Source organism: Cyclopterus lumpus, chromosome 18 (assembly GCF_009769545.1).
Source record: "Cyclopterus lumpus isolate fCycLum1 chromosome 18, fCycLum1.pri, whole genome shotgun sequence".
Taxonomy (NCBI): domain Eukaryota; kingdom Metazoa; phylum Chordata; class Actinopteri; order Perciformes; family Cyclopteridae; genus Cyclopterus; species Cyclopterus lumpus.
The window spans coordinates 6,792,967-6,813,758 of NC_046983.1; the positions used below are offsets into that span (position 1 = coordinate 6,792,967).

The 20,792-nt window shown below is 42.9% G+C and overlaps 2 protein-coding genes and 1 non-coding gene across 4 annotated transcripts; all 3 read right to left on the bottom strand.

Moving 5' to 3' along the window:
* Positions 1-736: 736 nt before the first annotated feature.
* On the bottom strand, positions 737-4,794 carry b3gat3 (beta-1,3-glucuronyltransferase 3 (glucuronosyltransferase I)). Its single transcript, XM_034557696.1, has 8 exons — positions 4,654-4,794; positions 4,206-4,305; positions 3,683-3,854; positions 3,356-3,539; positions 3,038-3,199; positions 2,789-2,875; positions 2,424-2,627; positions 737-2,194 (listed from the first exon to the last, which is right to left on the bottom strand). The coding sequence occupies exons 2-8, from the start codon at positions 4,297-4,299 to the stop codon at positions 2,096-2,098; spliced, it is 1,002 nt and encodes a 333-aa protein (XP_034413587.1). The 5' UTR covers positions 4,300-4,305; positions 4,654-4,794; the 3' UTR covers positions 737-2,095.
* A 463-nt stretch (positions 4,795-5,257) lies between these two features.
* naa40 (N-alpha-acetyltransferase 40, NatD catalytic subunit) lies at positions 5,258-14,061 on the bottom strand. Of its 2 annotated transcripts, none has more exons than XM_034557309.1 (8): positions 13,694-14,061; positions 12,121-12,216; positions 10,463-10,500; positions 10,147-10,242; positions 9,607-9,765; positions 9,308-9,391; positions 8,903-8,980; positions 5,258-8,692 (listed from the first exon to the last, which is right to left on the bottom strand). In XM_034557309.1, the coding sequence occupies exons 1-8, from the start codon at positions 13,697-13,699 to the stop codon at positions 8,545-8,547; spliced, it is 705 nt and encodes a 234-aa protein (XP_034413200.1). In that variant the 5' UTR covers positions 13,700-14,061; the 3' UTR covers positions 5,258-8,544. The 2 variants fall into 2 exon arrangements, with proteins under 2 accessions (XP_034413200.1, XP_034413199.1); XM_034557308.1 differs by having other exon boundaries at positions 10,448-10,500.
* Positions 14,062-14,951: 890 nt separating this feature from the next.
* Positions 14,952-15,033, bottom strand: trnal-aag. The gene has a single exon. It is a non-coding gene; the product is annotated as a tRNA-Leu (tRNA).
* Between the last annotated feature and the right edge of the window lie 5,759 nt (positions 15,034-20,792).

Genomic DNA, 20,792 nt, shown 5'->3' on the forward strand with positions numbered 1-20,792 from the left:
ACTTTAAAGGTTACCGTTTTTAAAACTACTTTCTAGTGTCACAAGTACTCAAGTCTCCAGGTGTGTGTGTGTGTGTGTGTGTAAGTGAATCATTGGGCTGTGCGTCGATGACTTCAGCTTTTCTTTCTTCCCCTCCCAGCGCACCTTCATCTTTCGAGCCCTGCGTGAGTGCGTGCCGAGTGGCGATGTGGACTCACGCCTCTGTAGCACTCCATATATAGTCACTAAGCAGGCGACTTCCCTGCTGGGGGGGCGGGGGTGTGTGTACCAGCCGTCAATCACACTGGCCTGTACAAACCTTCAGCTGTGTTTGAGGTCATTCAGGAGCTGGAAGCCGGTTGCCATAGGAACCTTCAAGCGGCGGCATGTTCGGGTTTTGGTGCAGAGACACAGAATTAGAGTTGTTGGTGGGCAGACGAAGAGCGATAAAGATAAAGGTGCCAGACACTCGGCATGACGGGTCCGTAAAGTGTGTTAAGGAACGCACTCGGAGAGCAGATGTGCTTCAAACGAGCTGTCGAGACAGACGCTCAACTTCTTTGTCAAGTCAGATTTCTTTAACTGATCTCGGTTATAATCCAACATGTGTCGCAAGAGAAACATTGTACTGCTAATTCCTCCCAAACACTGATCACAGATCAGCAGCGACAGTGGATATAAGAACCACAATTTCTTCCTGCAAACAGTTAAGAACAATTTAAAAAGGCATGAATGAAAAAGACCAAAATACAATGACTAATGTTTTACCTTGTTTATTTTTAAGGTGAAGGACAGACATCACATTGTTCAATGTAAAGATCAATGTTACAGTAATAAATACATAATACACCAGTAGAGAATTGACTAATTACACGGAAGCAGGCAGTAGCTGTTTTTACAGTATCATACAACAATGTTATTTTGCTCTTTATTCTTCCAACTTCTGAGGATGTTGGCGAAATTAATCAAGCACAGCTCGAGTAGTTCAATTTATATTTGTCATTAAAGCGTGGAAATGGAACATGGACCGCGTGCTTTGCATTGGTTTATTGCATCAGGGGTTTACATGAGTTTCAATAGTGTTGTTCCCTTATTCAAGGCCTCTAAATGGATTCCACAAGCCGTACCTTTTTTTAAAAAGCATCACTAAAAATATACATATATAAAAATGCTGGCTAGAATTAGCTCTTGTTATGAAACATACATCCAGCATTTGTGCTCTGAGCCTCACCGCTAAAGCTGCGCTGGGTGTGGAACCACTGCGCCTCGGTATTTGTTGTTGTCCATGTTACAGCATCGTGTGGCCAAGTTGCACCACTTGTGTCTGGATCACAGGTGTATGTATGAGAGCATAATAAATACAAGGCAACGACTATCAAGCATTGTTCTTAATTCATTTGTAAGTTTTCATGTATGCTGTGAATATTGTTTACTGTCAAAAAATTCCCCTTTGCTCCACAATAGTATTACCTCGATAGCAAATGCAGACAGTTTGATTAGACATTGTATAAAGCTTATTATCATGCAATATTGGTGGTGTTGTTTTGACTAAAAACGCATCTACATGGCTGATAACGGACACTAATCAGGCTCAGCCATAAAAAATATCAAAGAGCCACCAGGAATGAGTTACACTGCAGGATTTAAATTGAGCACAAGTAAATGTGGAAGCCTACGAATGAGGTGAGCATGGACCCTGTCCTAAGATGCATCGCTCCTCAAGCTTCAGGGAATAAGGTATTGGTGGTGTAACAGCGTGCCGTTACCAAATGGAATACTGGCGCCCCCATCAGGCAAATGTTTGAACTCCAGAGTCATCCTCCACTGTACCGCTGGACAAGGACGCCTAACTCAGTGAAAACAAAGGAAACCCTGATACATACACTGACATACACTGTTGTAACAACACACTCACTCAATATATACACACACACGTACATTGACTACCTGACACGTAAAAGACCAGATACATTTAAATGTGACCTTGAACTGATTTCGCTGTCTGGTTTACAGTATTTACAACACAGAGTTACATATGCGGCGGAGAACGCTTTACAATGTAAGTGTGTGTGCGTGTGTGTGTAGGTGTGTGGGAATGAGTGAGTGTGTGTGTTCTTCAGACCTCAACTGCACGGTCTGAACCAAGTCCCTGAGCCTGCAGAGCCTCCTCTCTCTTCATCTTGGGTTTCTCTGTCCGTGTGTGCCACACCAGCACCTATAGGATGGAAAAATAAATAATAAAATACTATATTTTGCTTCCAAATAGAGTTATTTCTACATATTTATATTACGTTTGAACAAAAAAATGTATCTAAGCTACAATATATGACAACCGTTCTTCTTTCCCATTACACACATATGATAGACATCTTTAATTCAAGCTCTCAAGTCCTCCCTTTATCTATCTTTCTCTCACACACACACACACACACACACACTCGTACTTTAGAGCAGCTGTCTGCTTTCGGCTCCAGTTCATCCATGGTGACCAATCCCTGAAGGAAGCTGCTCTCCAGGAAGCCCATTGGTGCATCGCCGTCAAAGCAGGCCTCTGGATTGGCCAGGACCAGTTTGAGGGACACCGCGAAGCCGGCCATGTCCATCGGGAAGGGGCGACTGGGACGCCAGCCGGTATGGAAGCGCACCACCTGAGAAGAATAAAACTTTTTTTTAAAAATGCAATCGCGTTTTTTGTGTGGAATTTGGCCATTTAATTTCTTAAATGAAGGTTAACACAGGCTCGTCAGCATTAGTCTTATTAGACTTCAGTTCCACAGTACACCGACTGTAATGTAAAAAAAACACCTACCTTTCCTCCTTCAACCACGGGCCTCTCGTATTTCATCCCTCCAACCAGCCCCACCGGCCACACCGACACTCGCTGGGTACTCCTCATCTGACACAAGACAAGAGGAGCGTTGTTTTATTTCTGCAGTTATGGCACATTAAAAAACACCCACTTCCCTTATCCGTAGACTGGTCGACTTCAGTAACAAACTAAACTGGTCCTTGAGGATGACATGCTGAGGATCATAGAAATAAACACGTTCACACCCACCTCTTCAAATATCTGCAGGCTGTATGTGTTATCGTCGTCAGCGAAGTAAACCACTCCCTGCTGGTTGTCTCCTCCTGGCTGAGCCCTTCTGTCCTCTCTGAGCCACCGCAGACCCTCATTCCGCTGCTCTACTCCGCGAGGCTTCAGCCAGCTGGGGTCACTCTGAGGTGGAGAGTTGGCGTTCAGTCAGAAAGTTTAAAAACGTTCTTTTGTTCATAGATAAGAGGGAAAATACCAAATAGCAAGAAGATGCATTTGATTAAAACTTAAGACGGACTGATTCTTGTCTCCACAAACGGCGGCCGTGTCTCCACCCACCTCCTGCAGTTTGCGGTCCTTGGCGGTGGGCATGTGTAGGTGTGTGTAGGTCAGCCCACTCTTCACCAGCAGGTCAGTCACCAGTGGCGTCTTGTGTGGCGAGTCCTCCACAACGATCCAGTGGAGCTGAGGAACGTGGAGGAAGGTCTGGGACAGACGAGTCAGCTCGGCTTTCTGCACCAGCCTGCACAGGGACGGTACGAAATCAGTCAGTCAATCAACAGTGTGTTTGTGTGAGGAAAGAGAAATGGACATTAATAGAGGATGGAGATGAAGTAGGCCAGTGAGCAGGACATGAGGAAAGGAAACCACTCATCCCTGGGTTACCTTGCATATGTCGGGGTGATGACAAAGATGGTGGGCTTAGCTGGCTGTTTCTGTGGTTGCTTCGTCGCCTCGGACTTCCTTATCTGCTCCTGAAAACGATGCAGTTCCCCCCGCAGCCGAGATATGGTACGGTCTTTGGGCAAGTCGTGCTCTGAGCAGTCGCAGCGCTGACCTGCAAATGATTGTGACGTAACGGACAAGACAGTTGAAAGTACAAAAGATGAACTGCTCTTCCCCAACTTTAAGATCCGGCATATAGGGGAAAGACATCTACAATAAACTTGGGAGCTCTTGAAGAAGAAAAGAAACGTGTTGGAGATTATGCAGAGAAAATAAAGCTGATCCCTTCCATGTGTTTTGGGATTGCCCCCTCTATTAATATTTACTAAGTGAGAGCTAGAGAATAAGGAAATATTTGAGAGAACATTTCCACAAAAGCACAGGTAAATTGAACAGTATTAACGATCGCTGCATTGCACTTAGTGTGAAAAATGTCCATGGAGACCGTGTGCTGACCACTCACCCAGCTGCATTAGTGCATAGACGAGGCCCATGAGGGAGACCATGAAGTAGAGCACAAACACAGTCTTCAGCTTCAGCTTCATCCTCGTTGCCATGGTACCCTGACCAGCAGAGAGGATGACAACGTGAGACGTGGAAACCATTACTCGTCACAAAGTATGACTGAGGATTTATGTTGCATTGTATCTCGAGGCTGTGGTGACTGAAACTAAAATGGGCCAGAATGATGTTTCTCAAAACTTGAGGGGTGGCATTCGCATTAAATGTTAACCTTCAATTTGCGGAAGCCAGCTTCAAAACGTTGCGTTTGCGGACGCTGTTGCTGAGCAGGCCGGCTGTTGAATATGAATATGAATATGCTCGATGATAAATTAGTGTTAGCTAAGCTGTGTTAGCTCAACAATTTGTTTTTACAGAAAATAGCTCGACTATCATTTCCGTGCACTTACCAGAGGTGGAAAATCGTGGAAGACCGGAGCGGTAGATGTTATTAACGAGCTGAAAGGTTCATGTCATCTTTGACAATCGTGAGCAAAGGCACCTCAGTGCACCACAACGTCCATTCATTCGCCTTCGCGAAGTACCAACAACTTCCGGCTTCGGTGCAGCACAGTAATGAGTCCCCGCAGAACTTGTACAAGCACGCAGTTCAAATAGTTCCACGTGATTACCTGCACAACCGCTGGTTAACAAATATTTAAAAAACGTGGACGAATATAATATTATCGCATTGTAAAGGGTGGAAAACAGTTCATGCTTTACATAGTACAATGCCTGAAAACATTAGCTATTTGTGGAAGACCATTTCAACCAAGGGACATTTCGATTTTAAAAAGATGAAAAGTTGGGCATGATAAAAGAAATAACTCATTGTAATTCAAAATTGTTCCATACCAAGGTCAAATTAGAAAACTAAACAATTTATAAGTAATTCTAGTTATCCCTTTTCCAGGCATAGATGGGCCTCTATAGATTATATATATTCCACTGATATTTGTTTCTTTAATTAGAAAAACATAAGATCATAAATGACAAAAAACAAAAAGGCATCTCTTGAAAAGTCAAACAACTTTCCTTTATTTGTAACATACAAATAAAACACTGACAAGGCAGAATGACTTAGTTTTCCCTTTCATTGTCGTTTATGGACAGGACTGTAACACTCACTCTCAAACATGGAGTTTTACTTTGAACATGTTTAAAAAGTGTTTTACCTGTAAAAGGCCAAGAAATGAAAATGAAGATGGATCCACAACAGCTTATATACACACTCACTCACACTCACTCTCACACACACACACACACACGCACACACACACACACACACACACACACAGAGAAAAGACCAAGAGAAGGACCAGTGATTTTGTGAGTGTATGTAACCATTTTCCAAAATAAAAGTACTCACTGACTTAAAATAAACTGGTTGAGTTTAGGCTCATTTTTAAACTTAAGATATTTTCACAAACTGATTTTTAACTTTCAGTGAGCCTCTTTTTTTCTTTTTTTAAAAGACAGCCCACCTATCTGGATTTAATGTAACAACTGAGCACTGATCTAGAGTCAGTTCAAACGTTGTGTCATATTGACTTTCATGCAATTTCACATTTCCAAGGCAGAGGAGCATTTTCTTTGACTGCAACACATCGTAAAAATACTACAGCATGACACACACACAAACAGACTCTAGGTCAGAGCTGGGGTCAATCCAATCCAGCTAACATGGCTGTTAAATAAAACAGATGAGGTCTGATTACGTTTGATTAACCTGAGAGAGAGACTGTCAGTCGGTTGATATACTACCACTATGTACAACATCCCCTTTGTATTGTAACCTATGCAGTACAAAAAAAAAGACTTACTGTACTTATCAGAAGGTAGTCTAGAACTAAAACAAGCACTATTTTTGTTTCAATGTTTTTGTTGTTCATTATCAAACAAGCATGAGACACCAATATGTGGTCTTGAGGTGCTGAATATGTTATGGTCTCCATCCGGTCTAGAAGCAACCACAAACTTTCACCCCAGGATCTGGACTTTGTCGTCTAAATGTTTTTTGGCGATGCATAACATTTTGAGATTTTCCAGTATCTAGGTTTGTCAACTTCACATTTCAGTCTGCCCTGCTTCACATACTTAAATCTCAAGTTGAGCCTTGATATGACCGTTAAAGAAAAAAGAACAATAGTACCAATGCTTAAGCCCTTCACAGCCGCACTAGATAGAGGAACCTTTACAACCACAGCAGAAAAGTAAAGTGATTTTCTTTTTTTTTACATCTACAGCCACAAGGAAAATCTGTACAAACTGACTACAGTCCGGAATAAAAGGGTTAGATGGTGGTTTTCTAGATGGAGCTTCTCATCCAGCAGACCAGCACTCAAAACTGTCCAAAATGACGCTGAAGGTTTTGTAAACAGACATGGAATAAACCAGATCGCCGCCTTTCTTGATCGACAGTGAAGTGGCATCTAAAATCCAAACTAAAACAAGAACCTTTGCACTAAGTTTATTCTAAGTGACTGGGCAGCACATGTGCAGCACACGTTATAGTACGGACTTTGTATCAAGACGTGTGAAGGAACACCGAATGTCAGCATTCACTTTTGATTCCACACAACTCCCTTATCTCATATTTCTAACATGCACTGGATCATCGGAGATTTGTTCAAACTGTTCGCTGTTGATCATGATTTAGACTACACGTTCTGTGTAACATTTCGAAACTTTGTCATACAAACTAATGACAGTGGGTCGGCAAACGGGTGCTAATGAAAAGAGGGATAACGACGATTAAAAAACACTTTCAGTGCTCTGCAATCACTTACATCCATCCATCCATCCATCCATCCAATCTGCGTTCCTTCCTCCGAGTTAATAGCATTCATCAGCTTCAGACGGGCCCATAATGAAACGGTGACTTCTACCGATCCTCATCCTTGTTAAATCAATATGATTTGCTCATGCTAACAAACTATGTAAGAGAAGGGATGGAAGATGGTTTTAGTATTTTTTAAATACAGTTGAAAAGGTAGCGTCAACATCAACTTGTTTATCATTAGTACCTCTTGGAAACGAAGCGAACAAAGAGGCAAGCAGGAGTGATGCAATGGTACAAAGGGGGGTGAAGGTGAGCGCAACAGGAACGGGTCTGAGGTCAACGTTCGGGACTTCTAGGGCACGGAGGGAGCGCGGGCGGCAGAAAGCGACGGACTGGGAGGATGTTTGTACAGATGTGGGAACACACACACACACACACACACACACACACACACACACACAACAGCGAGGCGGATCTGTAAGCGTGGAAACAATGAAAAGAGGGTGGGAAAGAAGGGCGTAAACGAGAGCTAATGATTTCATGGTCTTCAGTGAAGCAGACGACAGAGTCATGACATGCAACTCTGATGAGTCATACTGGGATTATGTTCTGGGTTGGACGCAGATTGACAGCAGCAGATTTTGTACTCACTGGGGGAGAAGAGAAAGCATAGATCAAGAAAAAAGGGCACATCTCACCTCATAAGTTATAAGAATAAAACGCAGGGGAGATGCCTGATTTAGGAGAATAAAGAAGATAAGCTGCTAGTAGGGGAGAGTACTCTTGTAACTGCAGTATAACGGGCCGATGTAGAGTTGCTGCTAGCTGCACTTCATTTGTTACAAAACCACTTCCAAGCCATGTGTGGATAGAACAGGTGGTGTTACGGCACAGCAGGGTTTCTCAGACTTTTTTCTGGGACCCAGAAAGTGCGAGGGCCCAAAGACATCCGGGGCTGTATAACAGAAACTCACTAAACCGTCTTATTCGATAGTAACTTGAATGAGGGTGTGACTTATTGAGAACAATGTACTGCGACACCTTGACTTGAGGTAGTAAGTTTCTATAATACAGCCGTAGGCCAGGTCCCGAGCCAGAGTTTAAGAAGCGCTGCTGAATGATTGAATACAGTGTGGCACGCTGAGATGATGTTCAATGTCGTGGGCAAGAATGTCAGCAATGCAGTAGCTTTTTTTCTTGACTGGGAAATACTAATCATCATCATCGTCAACTGGGATAAGAGAATGAAAAAAGAAAGAAACAGGCGCTATGTGTGAAAGCTCACACTGCTTACTGCTTTTGTAGCAGGACTACACAAACAAAAACAAAAAAGAACCCACATAAATCTCAATCCATAATGCGACAACAATATCTGTTTGTCGGGTTTGTCGTTTTAACGGCACTCTACAGCCGGGCAAACTCAAAACGCTTGCAGAGTAGCAGGCAGCTTAAGCTTTCACACACAGCCGTGACAGTTGCTGGCTTTTAACCAATCGTAAAAAGGTGGAACTGAAGCGGATTAGTGGCAGCAGCCGCCGCAGTGCCCGCCCCCGTGGGTGTGTCCCGCCGGGGTCTCGCCGTGTTTGGTCCGCCGGCTGAGGATCTCATAGGAGCAGTCATCGCCGCAGCAACCGGACATGCTTGGCGAAGTCTCATCGATCTCAAACCTGAAAGAGTGTGTGAGGGGGGTCAAGAGTTAATTTCTGGATGTATGAAGGCACTGAAATGTCTTCTGCATTCATTCGCCTGACTTTACCAAGAGCCATTACTCTCTACTTACTGACAAAAAATTAACAGACTTCATGTCCACATAAAAAAATAATAATAATAATAATAATAATGATGAAATATGCACTTTGACGAGCTGATATACTCACTGTAAAGCTTCTCTGAAGAACTGGTAAGCCCCGTGGTTGTGTTTGAAAACTGTCAACATCACTTTCTTCATCTGCGTACTGGACAGAGAGCCATAGAGCGGAAAGGAAACACCTTAGTTTCACATGACTGAAGGATGTGATAGATTATATTTTCCTTAACGATGCCCAGTGGACTCAAACTAAAGTTGTGAGCACATTCAGTGTTTCCCACCCAAACACGTTGAGTGTGTCCTTGAGCTCAAACAACATGTTAAGATACATTTTCATTCTCAGAAAAACTCATTTTCAATTTCAATATAATTGTTTCACAGCTGGTAGCAGATAATACACAAATTCATCCAGATTCACTTGGTTATTCATACATATAGACATAATGATCACCATGACGACAGCTGTGGGTTTTACCTGTTAGCAATGAGCTGTAGAATCTGGATGAGAAACTTTCCGAGTCCTTTCCTCCGCACTCTGCTCTCTAACTGTACCTCATAGCTGCAGAGTCAAGACAACAAGTTAGACAGTCATTTGGGGGTTTAGTGTCTTGCCCAAGGGCTCATCGAGACGGGGATCGTACCGCCAATCCGCTGATTGAATGACGACCCCGGTCACCACTGAGCCACAGTCGCCCCCACTGTTTATTACCACACAGATGTTTCCTCACGTGTGGTAATAAAAGCTACCGGTGGGACTTAAATCCACACACTTACCAATATAAAACCTCCTCCCCACACTCCACGTCGAATCGGAAGTGAGAGAAGGCCACAGGGGCGGAGTCTCCGTCGCGGGCCAGTAGGTACCACGCCCTCTCGTCGTTCATCTCCTCCCTCTTTTCCCTCTCCTTCCACCCCCACTCGCTCTGCTCATACCTACGGCACAGCAAAGAAGAAAACGGGTCATCTTTTAGTTTCGACTGACTGGATGCCATTTGCTAAATTGAACACAAATTAAAATTCTGACAAAGTGAGAGAAGACAAATTGTCGTAATTTCTCTGCTTCTGCCTCCAATCTGTCTGCATTACTTCTGCTCTCCTTTCCACCAGCTCCCCAGTGACCATAATTCAATTCATACTCATATCTATGTTTGATGTCACTCTCAAATTCTCTTGCATACAAAAACACCTGGCTTGTCTGCTCTTGTTGTTCTTCTTCTTCTTCTTCTATCCATTTCCAGCAGTAATCTACCACTCGCAAGTTCATCCCTGTTAAATGTGGGTAACTTTGTTCCTGAACTACAACAGACTTCTTACAGTGTTTGCATGTTGGCTCTGGTGAGTTCGAAGGCCCACTCCACAGACAGCGGGTTGAGGGAGTTCACTCTCTTACACTCTATCTGCAGGTTCAGCCTAGATGGAAGGACAAGTAAACAGAGTCAATAACTACATCATGAATATAATATGTGTGTGTGTGTGTGTGCTGAAGTAAAGTGAGAGAAAGGCTAAAAGAAGAAGAGACAGAAATGCCACCATCAGACCAACCACACTGAAAACAAGCATGTATTTCATGAAATACTGAATAAGGCCTTTGTAGGGCGTACAAAGCATTGCCTACCCATTTCTGTCGTACTTTTTGAAGGCTGGGAAGGCAGCTAGTGGGTCATCAAGCTGTGATGAGAAGAGGCAAAATTAGCTGAAAGACACTTTAAAAAACACAAGTGTTTTTGTTAAATATGAGCCTTTTATAGCTCCTCACATGTCATGATTAGCTAGTTATCTTTGTCTCAAATAGTATCTTCAGGTTTTTAACTGTTGGTTGGACAAAACAGGATATTCGAAGACACCACCATGTGCTCTTGGAAATGTTGAAATGGTGCTGACAAAACAATTAATTATTAAAGCAGGCAGATTAATATCTAATCAAATGTATCGTTAGTTGCGCTACACTTCCGTATTTTCTTATTTGTGAATGAAGTAAATCCTGCCCATGCGTAAAAGAGGCTGTATATTCCGAACATCCCTCAGGCTCTGGAGCCTAAACAGGCCAAACAGGGCCTATCCGGGCACGACAAATAAGGGGCTATTAGTGTTATATCCCACATTATTCACTCATAATAAGTACCCACAAAGTCATCTTTTCCTTGGCCCGGAGAGAATATATAATATCAAATTAAGAATACCCCTCTTCTTGCCCAGATTATGAGACAGTTGGGGCCACTGGGCAGTGGGACCTATGCAGCTTTATTAGGGGAAATATGAAAAACAACAACAACAAAAATCACATAAAAATGATAAATATATGTTCAGACTTCCCCTACTTTTGATTTTTCCAATGATGCAGAGTTACAACATTATGTATAAAAACAGAAGCTCTTGTTTAGGAGCCCTGACCCCCCAGGCCTGTTCAGTAACCCAGCCATAACTCTCCCCCATTTTATGGCCAAGGAGAAAGCTACCAGAATCTGGATCTACACGATTTAAATTCTTTTTAAAGCAGTCAATACCGTATTTGTTCCTTTGAAACAATAATCAGTTCAAGTCAAGATTCATCGCTTTTGGCAAGAGCACAAACATAAAAGCTACTTTGGGAGAATTTCTTGCATTCCTTCTCTGTTGGCACATCAACAGTGGAAAGGGGCGGGAGGGAGAGAACAGCAGGCAACACAGAGTGCCCCATTTTGGGACAAAGTGACACAGAAAAGTAATAAGTGCGGGCAGGCCGGTTCAGAGCTTGATGAAGAAGTAGCAACAGCTCAGCTAGAGGCGAGAGTGTGAGCTTTGTTCTGCTCTGGGCTTCAATAAAGGTTAATCTCGAGACAACCTCCAAGAGCGTTCTGACGTGTACAGGATTTAATAATGCTGATTAATTATGCATAGAGAAACATATGGCACTGCATTTGGCCTTTACTGTCAGGGGAATATCAATTACGGGTGTATTTCGAGTAAGAAGGGCGTCCCCATCTTTTGGCATCATTACATTGAACCCTGTCCATTACCGCAAGTTCACAAACGAGCCCAATCACAGCTCACAATCGAGGTTTTCAAGTGCTCGATGCAATCTGAAGCCAAACCTGAAACAGCACGTGAAAGGGATAAGTGGTGGATGCTTTTATGTCAAGCACTTAGTTGAAAAAGTGCATTTATTTTTAAAATTTACGCAATGCCATTATCAACCGTCAGAACTACACAACTGCACATTTTGTGCTCGCTTTGCAGTCCTCAATGAGGCCCTCTCTCCCAAGGCTGGCAATCCCCACCTCTCTGGTTAATCTGCAACCTAAAAATCACCTTATTGGCTGCTTCCACCTTGGCACAGACGGCATCCATGGCTGCCCTCTCTTCCAGACGCCGGGCCTTCTTTTCCTTTGCTCTGTTGGACTTCCTCTGGACACAGGAAATAAGGAATTGGGTAAATGGAGAAATGTGTTGAGGTGGTTGAGCAGGGACAAAAGGATAGAGGAGAGGGAATATATTGAAGAATGTAGGGTGATAACGAGGTGTAAAAAGATAAGAAAAAGGTCAAACAAATAGAAATATTGTGTTTACAATTTATTATTCAACCACTTTCTGATCAGGCCCACCACCATTCACTGACAAACAAATAATTATATCTGTTAAACAAAAAAATAAGCATTGGAAAATTAGTTGCCGCGAGATCATGCAGCTTATAAGGAGAAACCTTAAAGTAAAAAAACAAATGGGCAGCCATGCAGAACAAACAGCGGTTTGCTTAAATTCACACACGGCATCCTTGTCAATATAAACAGCAAGATAACAATATCGTTTTAAAAAGAGCATATTTTTGACATGATGTATTGATAGCTTTTATGGGCACACCACTTGTCAACTCCATGTAAAAGAGTGCAGCATCTAGATGTTGCAGATTGCTCTCAATGTTGAGACACACACACACACTTTAAAAGTTGCTATAAATATATCTGTAGTAGGTGCACTCCCATTAATAGTGATTATTACCAGTCTTTAATTATTGGCATCGGCAAGTCATAGAGAAAGTTGGCACACTCGCTCACAGCAGAATAATTACATGATCAAGTCTCCAGTGACGGTGCTTCGCGAACAAACAAAGGCAGGAGGACAAACTTGCAGGAATTAGCTCATTTTCCTTAATTATGGGGAGGAATGCATCACACTGCCAACGATATGGCTCAGAGCATTATCTCTGTACCAAGCACCGAGCGGCTGCAGACTGCGGGGACACGTGGATCGGTTTATCCGAGGTGAGCGTGGAGGATAAACTCGAGTCTGCCTCAAGAGACTGACGTGAGCTCAAGTTATGGAAACTAACTCAGCTTTACGGCATGAGCGCAGGCCCGGCTGTTGCCAATAAGTGCACCAACAAGTCGTAATGTATTATAATCAGGCGGGCTGAGACGCCACAGGCTTGTTGGTAAAACATATATATTTATTTACACGCGCGTACACACACGTACACACACACACAAGTGATTAGCAGTAACAGCTAGCAAAGCCCTCGTCATTTATGTGGCATTCCTAAGTGGCTAACGCAGCTAGCAGGCTAACAATGGACAACCAGGAGAAGTTAACTGAGCATAACGCAAGGAGGGACACGCGGTAATAACGATACATGTATACATATATATAAATAAAGCTGTGTGGGCTGACGTTCCCATGGTATCTAAGCTAACCTTATCCGGAGATAGCTAACCCTAAATGGCAGCTGGAGGAGCCCGGTGCCCACCGACACCTTTGCCTACATGCATCCACCATAGTCTCTCTTCCTCCCTCCTTCTTTCTCTCATCTCACCATCACGAGCCCCAAAACATTCACCTTTCAATGTAAAGAGGCGTTAAGCAAAACACGCACACACACATAACTCACCCCCATTTTTGCGGCTGCCGTGTCTTATTGATCCCCCGGAGAGAGAAACACACCTATTGTCCCCGTGCTGTACTGTTGTTGAGTTATGAGTCGCTACAGGCAGAGGGAAGGGGCCAGATTAATATGACAATGATAGACAGGGTGCTAACGAGGCTAGCTGGCTGGAGCACCGACTGATGGTTTGTGGGAGAACCAGCAGTTGGGCAAATAATTTGGTTAAAACATCAATGAAAAAAACCGCAGTTTTTTTGTTCTCTTTAAATCGGATTGGCGCCAAGAGTGCGAGTCTGAATTTATTACAGATCCCTTCCTTGCCCCCTTTCTTTCCTCTCCTCTCCGTCGCGTCCAACTATGCTACATTCACGTGCTCTTCACCAGGTCCGACTTCTGAGTCCCCGGTCGACTACATTGAACGCCCACTTCAAAACGTTGGGGAAAGTCATTCTTTTGAGAAACACATGCTTTTATTTTATGGTTAACAGAGCAACGGTGCGTTTCATAAGTGTTGCTTTATTGAGGTATTCAAATATATACTTTTTTTTCAAATCTAAAATGAGCAATACCACAAAGTACAAGTAAACTCCATTACAAGTCCCACATTCAAAATGTTACTGAGCTAAATAATGGTGTTTGTTATCAACAAAATGTACTTAAAGTATCAAAGGAGCTCATTCTCATTTTGCAGTAGAATGACCCCCCTGAGTGTTATATCATTATATTGTTGGATTATTGGTGGTGGTGCAGAGGCAATTCAGGGTTCCTGTTGGTCGAGATAGCTGAAACTATTTAACAATGCATCATTTAATTTATGAGGTAATAATATATTTTGATAGTAATATCTTAATCTGTAAGGTAAAGTGCAAGTTCAAAGCAGCAGAAAATGAAAAAATTGAAGGACAAGTACCTCTAAATTGCACTTTCGGTTAGTACAGTACTTGACTCAACAAATGTACTTCAACAACACGAGTATTCATCAACGTGGATGAAACCATAGATTTTTTTATAGTTCAATTAGACAATTCAATAAACTGCGTGCCACATTTCTTATCGTTGCAATTGTATTAAACCAATATAGTGCTGAAAACAGAAAATATGTTCCATTAAATAAGTAGATTTCAAACTATGAAATGTAAGCTAGTACTGAATGTAACAGGAAGTAGTTGTATTGCTGATTATTCACGAATCAGTACAGAGATTAAACCCAAACTAAGTACAGTAATGATATCATGATAATGTTGTAGAAACCACAGAAAAATGATGGCAGCGGTGGGATTCGAACCCACGCCTCCGAGGAGACTGGAGCCTTAATCCAGCGCCTTAGACCGCTCGGCCACGCTACCCCGGTATTAGTCAGAATAATAGGTGTTTGTCAAATTTCCGATAGTGCTTGAAAGCAGCACCTATTTAGCGCGAATATGGTTTCCTTGTTTAGAAAGTGACGACAGACGGGTGGACTCCTCAAGAATCACGTCACACGTCGTTGACATATAATTAAACTTTGCCAATAAATGTAATTTCAATTCTATGACATAACTAATTATAATAAAAAACAGAAATGCAGGGAGTTGAGTTAAAGTTTGACATATTATATAACAAAATTACAATACTTATATCGGAACCCATGACACCCTGCTATCAGTAAAATATGCATTATATAATCTATATAATATTACCTAAAATGTATTCTCTCTATTAATTTTGCATTGACAGTACAATTTGAATGTACTCTATTGTTTGTATAGATCTATTATGTTCACGCCTGTAAGTAATTATTTATTTTGTTTTCTTTAACGCCTTAATATGTCTATTTTCAGACAAAGTGGCCCAAGCCATCATAAGTAAAAGTAATATATTGTGTTACAAAGTATGATAGTTGGGTAGTTCTGTCAAGGCTTTCTGTAAGGCTTTGTTAAGCAACCATTTGTATAGATTGTATTTAGGGCGGTAGGACACAAAACAAACATGTGCTCAGGACTTCTTTTCTGTTCAAATTGTAAGTTTTTTTTAAATGGGAATACTAATAGTTTGTAAACAATTATAAATGCACGAATAATAGAGCAATTCATCAATCAGCATAATATATTTTTTGGGAAACTTACAGAAAAATCTTCGACAGCTTCTAGATGTTACTCCAAATTGATCTTGGAGACAAAACAAACTTTCCTGCGGGACAATAAAGTATAACTTATCTATCTTATCATGGTACAGAAAAACGTTTACAAAATGTAGGAATAGAAATAAGAAAAAGAAAAGTCACTGGATTTCTAATTATTAAAAAGTATGTGGGTCGGAGGGTCTGCATCATTGATATCAAAAGAAAATGTAATTAATCAATTAATTAAATAAACCCAGAGGCAGAATAAACTAGTAATCTTAACTATCCGAGAAGCAGTTCATCCCATTGACCACCAGGTGGTAACGTGGAGTGGGAAATGTTGCAGCAGCCCTACTTCTTCCAAACCTACAATTAAGGTAAAAGACAAGTAGGCCCAGTTTGAGGAGATATTGACCTTTATACATTTCACCTTTTGCTGCCTCGGCTTCCATTTTGAGTACACTTTTACCCTTGAAGCCAGCTCTTGTAAACAAACTGTAATTGGCTGAAGCGTAAAACACACTTTGGTCTCTACCCAGCATCATTTGTTTAGAAAGCAACCGCATAAAATGTAGAGGAATACAAAGTCACATCAGCCCCCTGAGAGAACATGATAGGACCACAGAGTGATTCCCAAGGAGACAAAGGATCCCACTAAGGTCACTTAACCCTGTTTACACTTCATCTGAATGTTCTCTCACTTCTTCAACAGCTCAGAAACATTATTTTACCAGTTTGATACTTCGAGATTTTACGGAAATTGCTTCTTAAACTGGTTTTAACAGGTGACTTGTTTTACAAGTCTGCAACAGGCAATGATGTAAAACATGGTATAATACAGTGGGATTAAATGTGTGCTAAATGTGTGGATTGTTTTTTATCCAAAAGTCTGTTGGAATTTCTGTATTATTGTAGTTTTATACCAGTTTGCGGGTGTAATTACAAAGCTGTATGGTCATGTCTGTATGCAAATGTCTGTATGCAAATGCACAAATTCCTTTTTGGGGCAAAAGGAATTAGTTTTACAAAATGCAGGGTTTCAATGTAATTAGGTCAGAAGAAAACATAAAGAAAATGATTTATTGTGTTGTTCTTATTACATGCGTACACAATGCTGTTTGTTGGACCCAAACAAAAGGGTTAAATATTCCTCTCAATCCATGACTGTGGTATCTTGGTTTGGTGGTATATGAGATGGCCACCCTCACAACACCCACTTTTTCATAATGCAAATAAAGGCCTTGTGTGGGGGGTTCTTTCTCCCTTTCCCCCTCTCCCCCACCCCTCTCTCCCTCTCACACACGTACACACACTCTCTCTCTCTCACACACACACACACACACACACACACACGCACAGCCCAGCACGCAGATGGCCCAGTCTCTAAACCCCGCCTACAGTCTTTTGTCTTCAGGGAATCTGTCTGTTGAAAACTATTTATTTCCTGCCATTAGGGGGCGCGACGAGGCTCAGAGTCTAAACAGAGGCCTGATGCTCATTGTAAGAAGTCTGTTTTTGCATACAGATGAGACGTGCTGACAAACATCAACTCCTCAACTCATTTGGTAAGTATTTATGTACATTCTCTCTGGTGTTTGACATTCAAGCCCCCCCCCCCCCCCCCTTCCACCCACTCATATACTGTTACACGCACACACACACACATGCTCAGAGCCCTCTCTTCGTCTCAGCAATGCTGTGTGGTATTCATGTTGACCAAAGATAAGATAGAAAGACAGATAGATAGATAGACAGACAGACAGACAGACAGACAGACAGACAGACAGACAGACAGACAGACAGACAGACAGACAGACAGACAGACAGACAGACAGACAGACAGACAGACAGACAGACAGACAGACAGACAGACAGACAGACAGATAGATAGATAGATAGATAGATAGATAGATAGATAGATAGATAGACAGACAGACAGACAGACAGACAGACAGACAGACAGACAGACAGACAGACAGACAGACAGACAGACAGACAGACAGACAGACAGACAGATAGATAGATAGATAGATAGATAGATAGATAGATAGATAGATAGATAGATAGATGAGAAAGGGAGACAAGTGATAGGAGGGGGGAGGAGGATGACAGAGGGAATCAACAGATGCTGTGTGGAAAGGGAAGAGAATGGTGGATGAGGATGAGGCCTCTCTCAACGCAGCGAGCTCTGCAGCACAGAATTACATCCCATAGACCGGGCAGCAGTTTATTCGACTGAGATGAGAGGGTTGCACAGTGTCTCCATGTGGGCTGCAGATGTCTGGTATCTGTCTCTTGCAGTGTACTTCTATATGGAGTACTTCTATACAGAGTAATTCAAGTGATTTAAAGGCTGGATTATCATGCAGTTTTCCCTCATGAAGAGGATAAGCCCTTTTCATTCTATTGTTTACACTCCGTGAACTTTCCTTAAGAGCCACCTTCAAAGCTAAAGGATATATGAGAAGGACATATGAGAAAAAACATCACAGCTATAACTGTCATGGAATTTGTTAAGTACATTCACACTGTATTCTCTTCAGTGTACGGCAATTGCAAAAACACCACAGACGAGACATGTGGAATAGCAACACAACACACTACAACTGATATCTCCAAACCTCAGCATACCACAACTGAATAAGATGGAGCATCAGGAAATAAAATCAGTATAATTACAGGTACATTTTTCCTTTAAAGATCTTTTCAGGCCCTGTGTACAGACACACATTTCGATGCAGTGATACATCATTTTTTTTACATCTTTGCACAATTTCAGTTTGGTCTATTTACGCCAGAATAGCTTGAGTCATCTGGTGTGTCACGGTGGGCATCATGGGTGACGATTCGGTAGCAATCGGTGCACAAAACTCATATAATAATGAGTTGGAAATGGAAAAGGGCATCGTTCACCGTGAGGTGAGTCTCGCAGCACATGTACACATGCATGACGGTCCTATGTGACAGCAACCACTCAACAAACACAGCAGGGAAAGTTCATTCTATCACATCTGATTCTAGATCATGCATCTTCCAGAGATAACAGAGAAAGTCCGAGAATTTGAAGGGGGAGGGGGCACGGGAGTCAGGGGGGAGGTGTAAAAGAAGGAGGGATAGTTGTGAGCACATGTGGAGGGAAATGGGGAAGTGAGGCAGACCAAAAGTGAGAAGAGCAGACAGATAGACAGGCGAGGTGGAGGATAGAGACAGGTGGAGAGAGGAGCAGGGAGGTGGGCAGGGGGTGAGGGAAGAAGTGGAAACAAGAGTGAGCTAAAGGGAGAGTGGGAGGGACACTCAGCTCAGAGATCGAAACCGAACGAGGAGAGGAGGGAAGGGAAGGAAAAGTGAGAGCCGGAGTGACAAATGGAGAGGAGGACAGAGGAAGAGGAGAGGGGAGGACAGAAAGAAGAAGAGGACGATGATGAAAGGAGAGCTGAGAGGTGAAGGGAGGGAGGGGAGAGAGGTAGCAGTTGTTCATTAGTGAGGATGTGTTTGGGACTGGGGGACTGAGCGAGAGGAGAGAGTGGAATGGTGAGTTTCATGGACACTGACTAATGAGAGGAGAGGAGGGAAGGGAAGGAGGCGAGAGGAGGGGAGGAGGTGGCAGGGGTGAAAATGAGACTGTACAGGGAGGAAGAGGAGAGGAGTGGAGAAGGGAGGTGCTGGAGGTGAGCGAAGCAAAACTGCTTTAGCCTACTGTATCACCAGAGGGGGAGAATGGGGGGAGGGGAAGAATTTGCACGTACGCACACACACTGTTGAAATTGAAAGCGACACGAGAGGGAGACTGCGAGAGAGGGAGAAAGGAAGCAGGAAGAGGAGGAGGAGGAGGAGGGGTGAGGAAGGAGATGAAGAGGAGGAATGAGGGGACGGAGGCAGGCAGGCAGAAAGAGGAGTCATCACAGTAGAGAAAGAAAGTAAGGGGAAGCAGAGGAGGGAGGAGGGAGGGAGATATTAAGGAGGGGAGGAAAGTGGAGGAGGCAAAGGAAATGGATGGGGAGAAAGGAGGGAGGAAGGGGGAGAAAAAGACAGAGGAAGAGCAAGAAGGAGAAACAAAAAAGCAGGCAGGGGGCACAGAGAGTGAGAGGAGAGTGGAAAGAGGGGGAGGAGGAGGAGAATTAGGGCAGATATTCAGGAGGTGGAAGGAAGAGGGAGGGGGGAGGTAGACGGAGAAAGTATACGAGAAGGAGAAGATAGAGAGGGCAAACAGGGCGAGATTAAATAAAGAAGTACAGGGAGAGGAAGCAGCCACATGTAGGAGGTGCATAAAGGAGCAGGAAGCAGGATTGGAGGGAAAAGGGGGAATAAATGAGAACTGGGAGGATGAGGAAGAGGAAGAGTTGGTGAACAAGACAAGGAGGTGGTGATGCCAAAGAGAGAGAGAGAGAGAGAGAGAGAGAGAGAGAGAGAAAAAAAAAGCTGGAGGAGTATGTAACAGGCTGTTACATGTCAGCAGCAGGCACTTGTAAAGGTAGCAGCAGGCTCTCTCTACGTGTGTGTATGTGTTGTGTGTTTATTGCCAGCATCAGGTGTGAGAAATCCTGCTACAGCTATCACTGAAACAATCCCTATCCCTATTCTACTCACTTACACAAACACACACACACACAGACACACACACACACACACACGGTGGCACAAGGCAGAGCTATTTGAATTGCTCGACATTTTAAATAAAATAAAAAATAAGCCAAGTACATTGAGGCTATTCATCTGAGTCATTGTCCGCTCATGCACAAAGTCATGCACGCTCTTCAAGGCACCTTTGCTCTCTCACACACGTGCACGCAACTACACACTAATAGGTTCAATTGTACCCCACTCTCTCCTGCCCTTTTCTCCAACACGCATACACCAGTGCAAGTCTGGACAGCCTGCCTCAGTACAGAGATGCACAGCTGACGAATCCCTCCGCCGACACACTGGCAAGTAGTCCCTAATTTATGGGATTTTGATAGATGTCAGATTAAGAGTCTATTGCAGCTATTGTTTTTATGACACACA

Coding starts and splice junctions, on each gene's coding strand:
- naa40 (XM_034557308.1), bottom strand. Junction 9,392..9,606: donor GGGGAGGAGGTTTTATATTG/GTAAGTGTGTGG, acceptor TTGACTCTGCAG/CTATGAGGTACAGTTAGAGA. Junction 8,981..9,307: donor CTACAGCTCATTGCTAACAG/GTAAAACCCACA, acceptor CTCTCTGTCCAG/TACGCAGATGAAGAAAGTGA.
- b3gat3 (XM_034557696.1), bottom strand. CDS start 4,299: ATGGCAACGAGGATGAAGCTGAAGCTGAAGACTGTGTTTGTGCTCTAC. Junction 3,855..4,205: donor CTATGCACTAATGCAGCTGG/GTGAGTGGTCAG, acceptor AATCATTTGCAG/GTCAGCGCTGCGACTGCTCA. Junction 2,628..2,788: donor CCGTGGTTGAAGGAGGAAAG/GTAGGTGTTTTT, acceptor TATTCTTCTCAG/GTGGTGCGCTTCCATACCGG.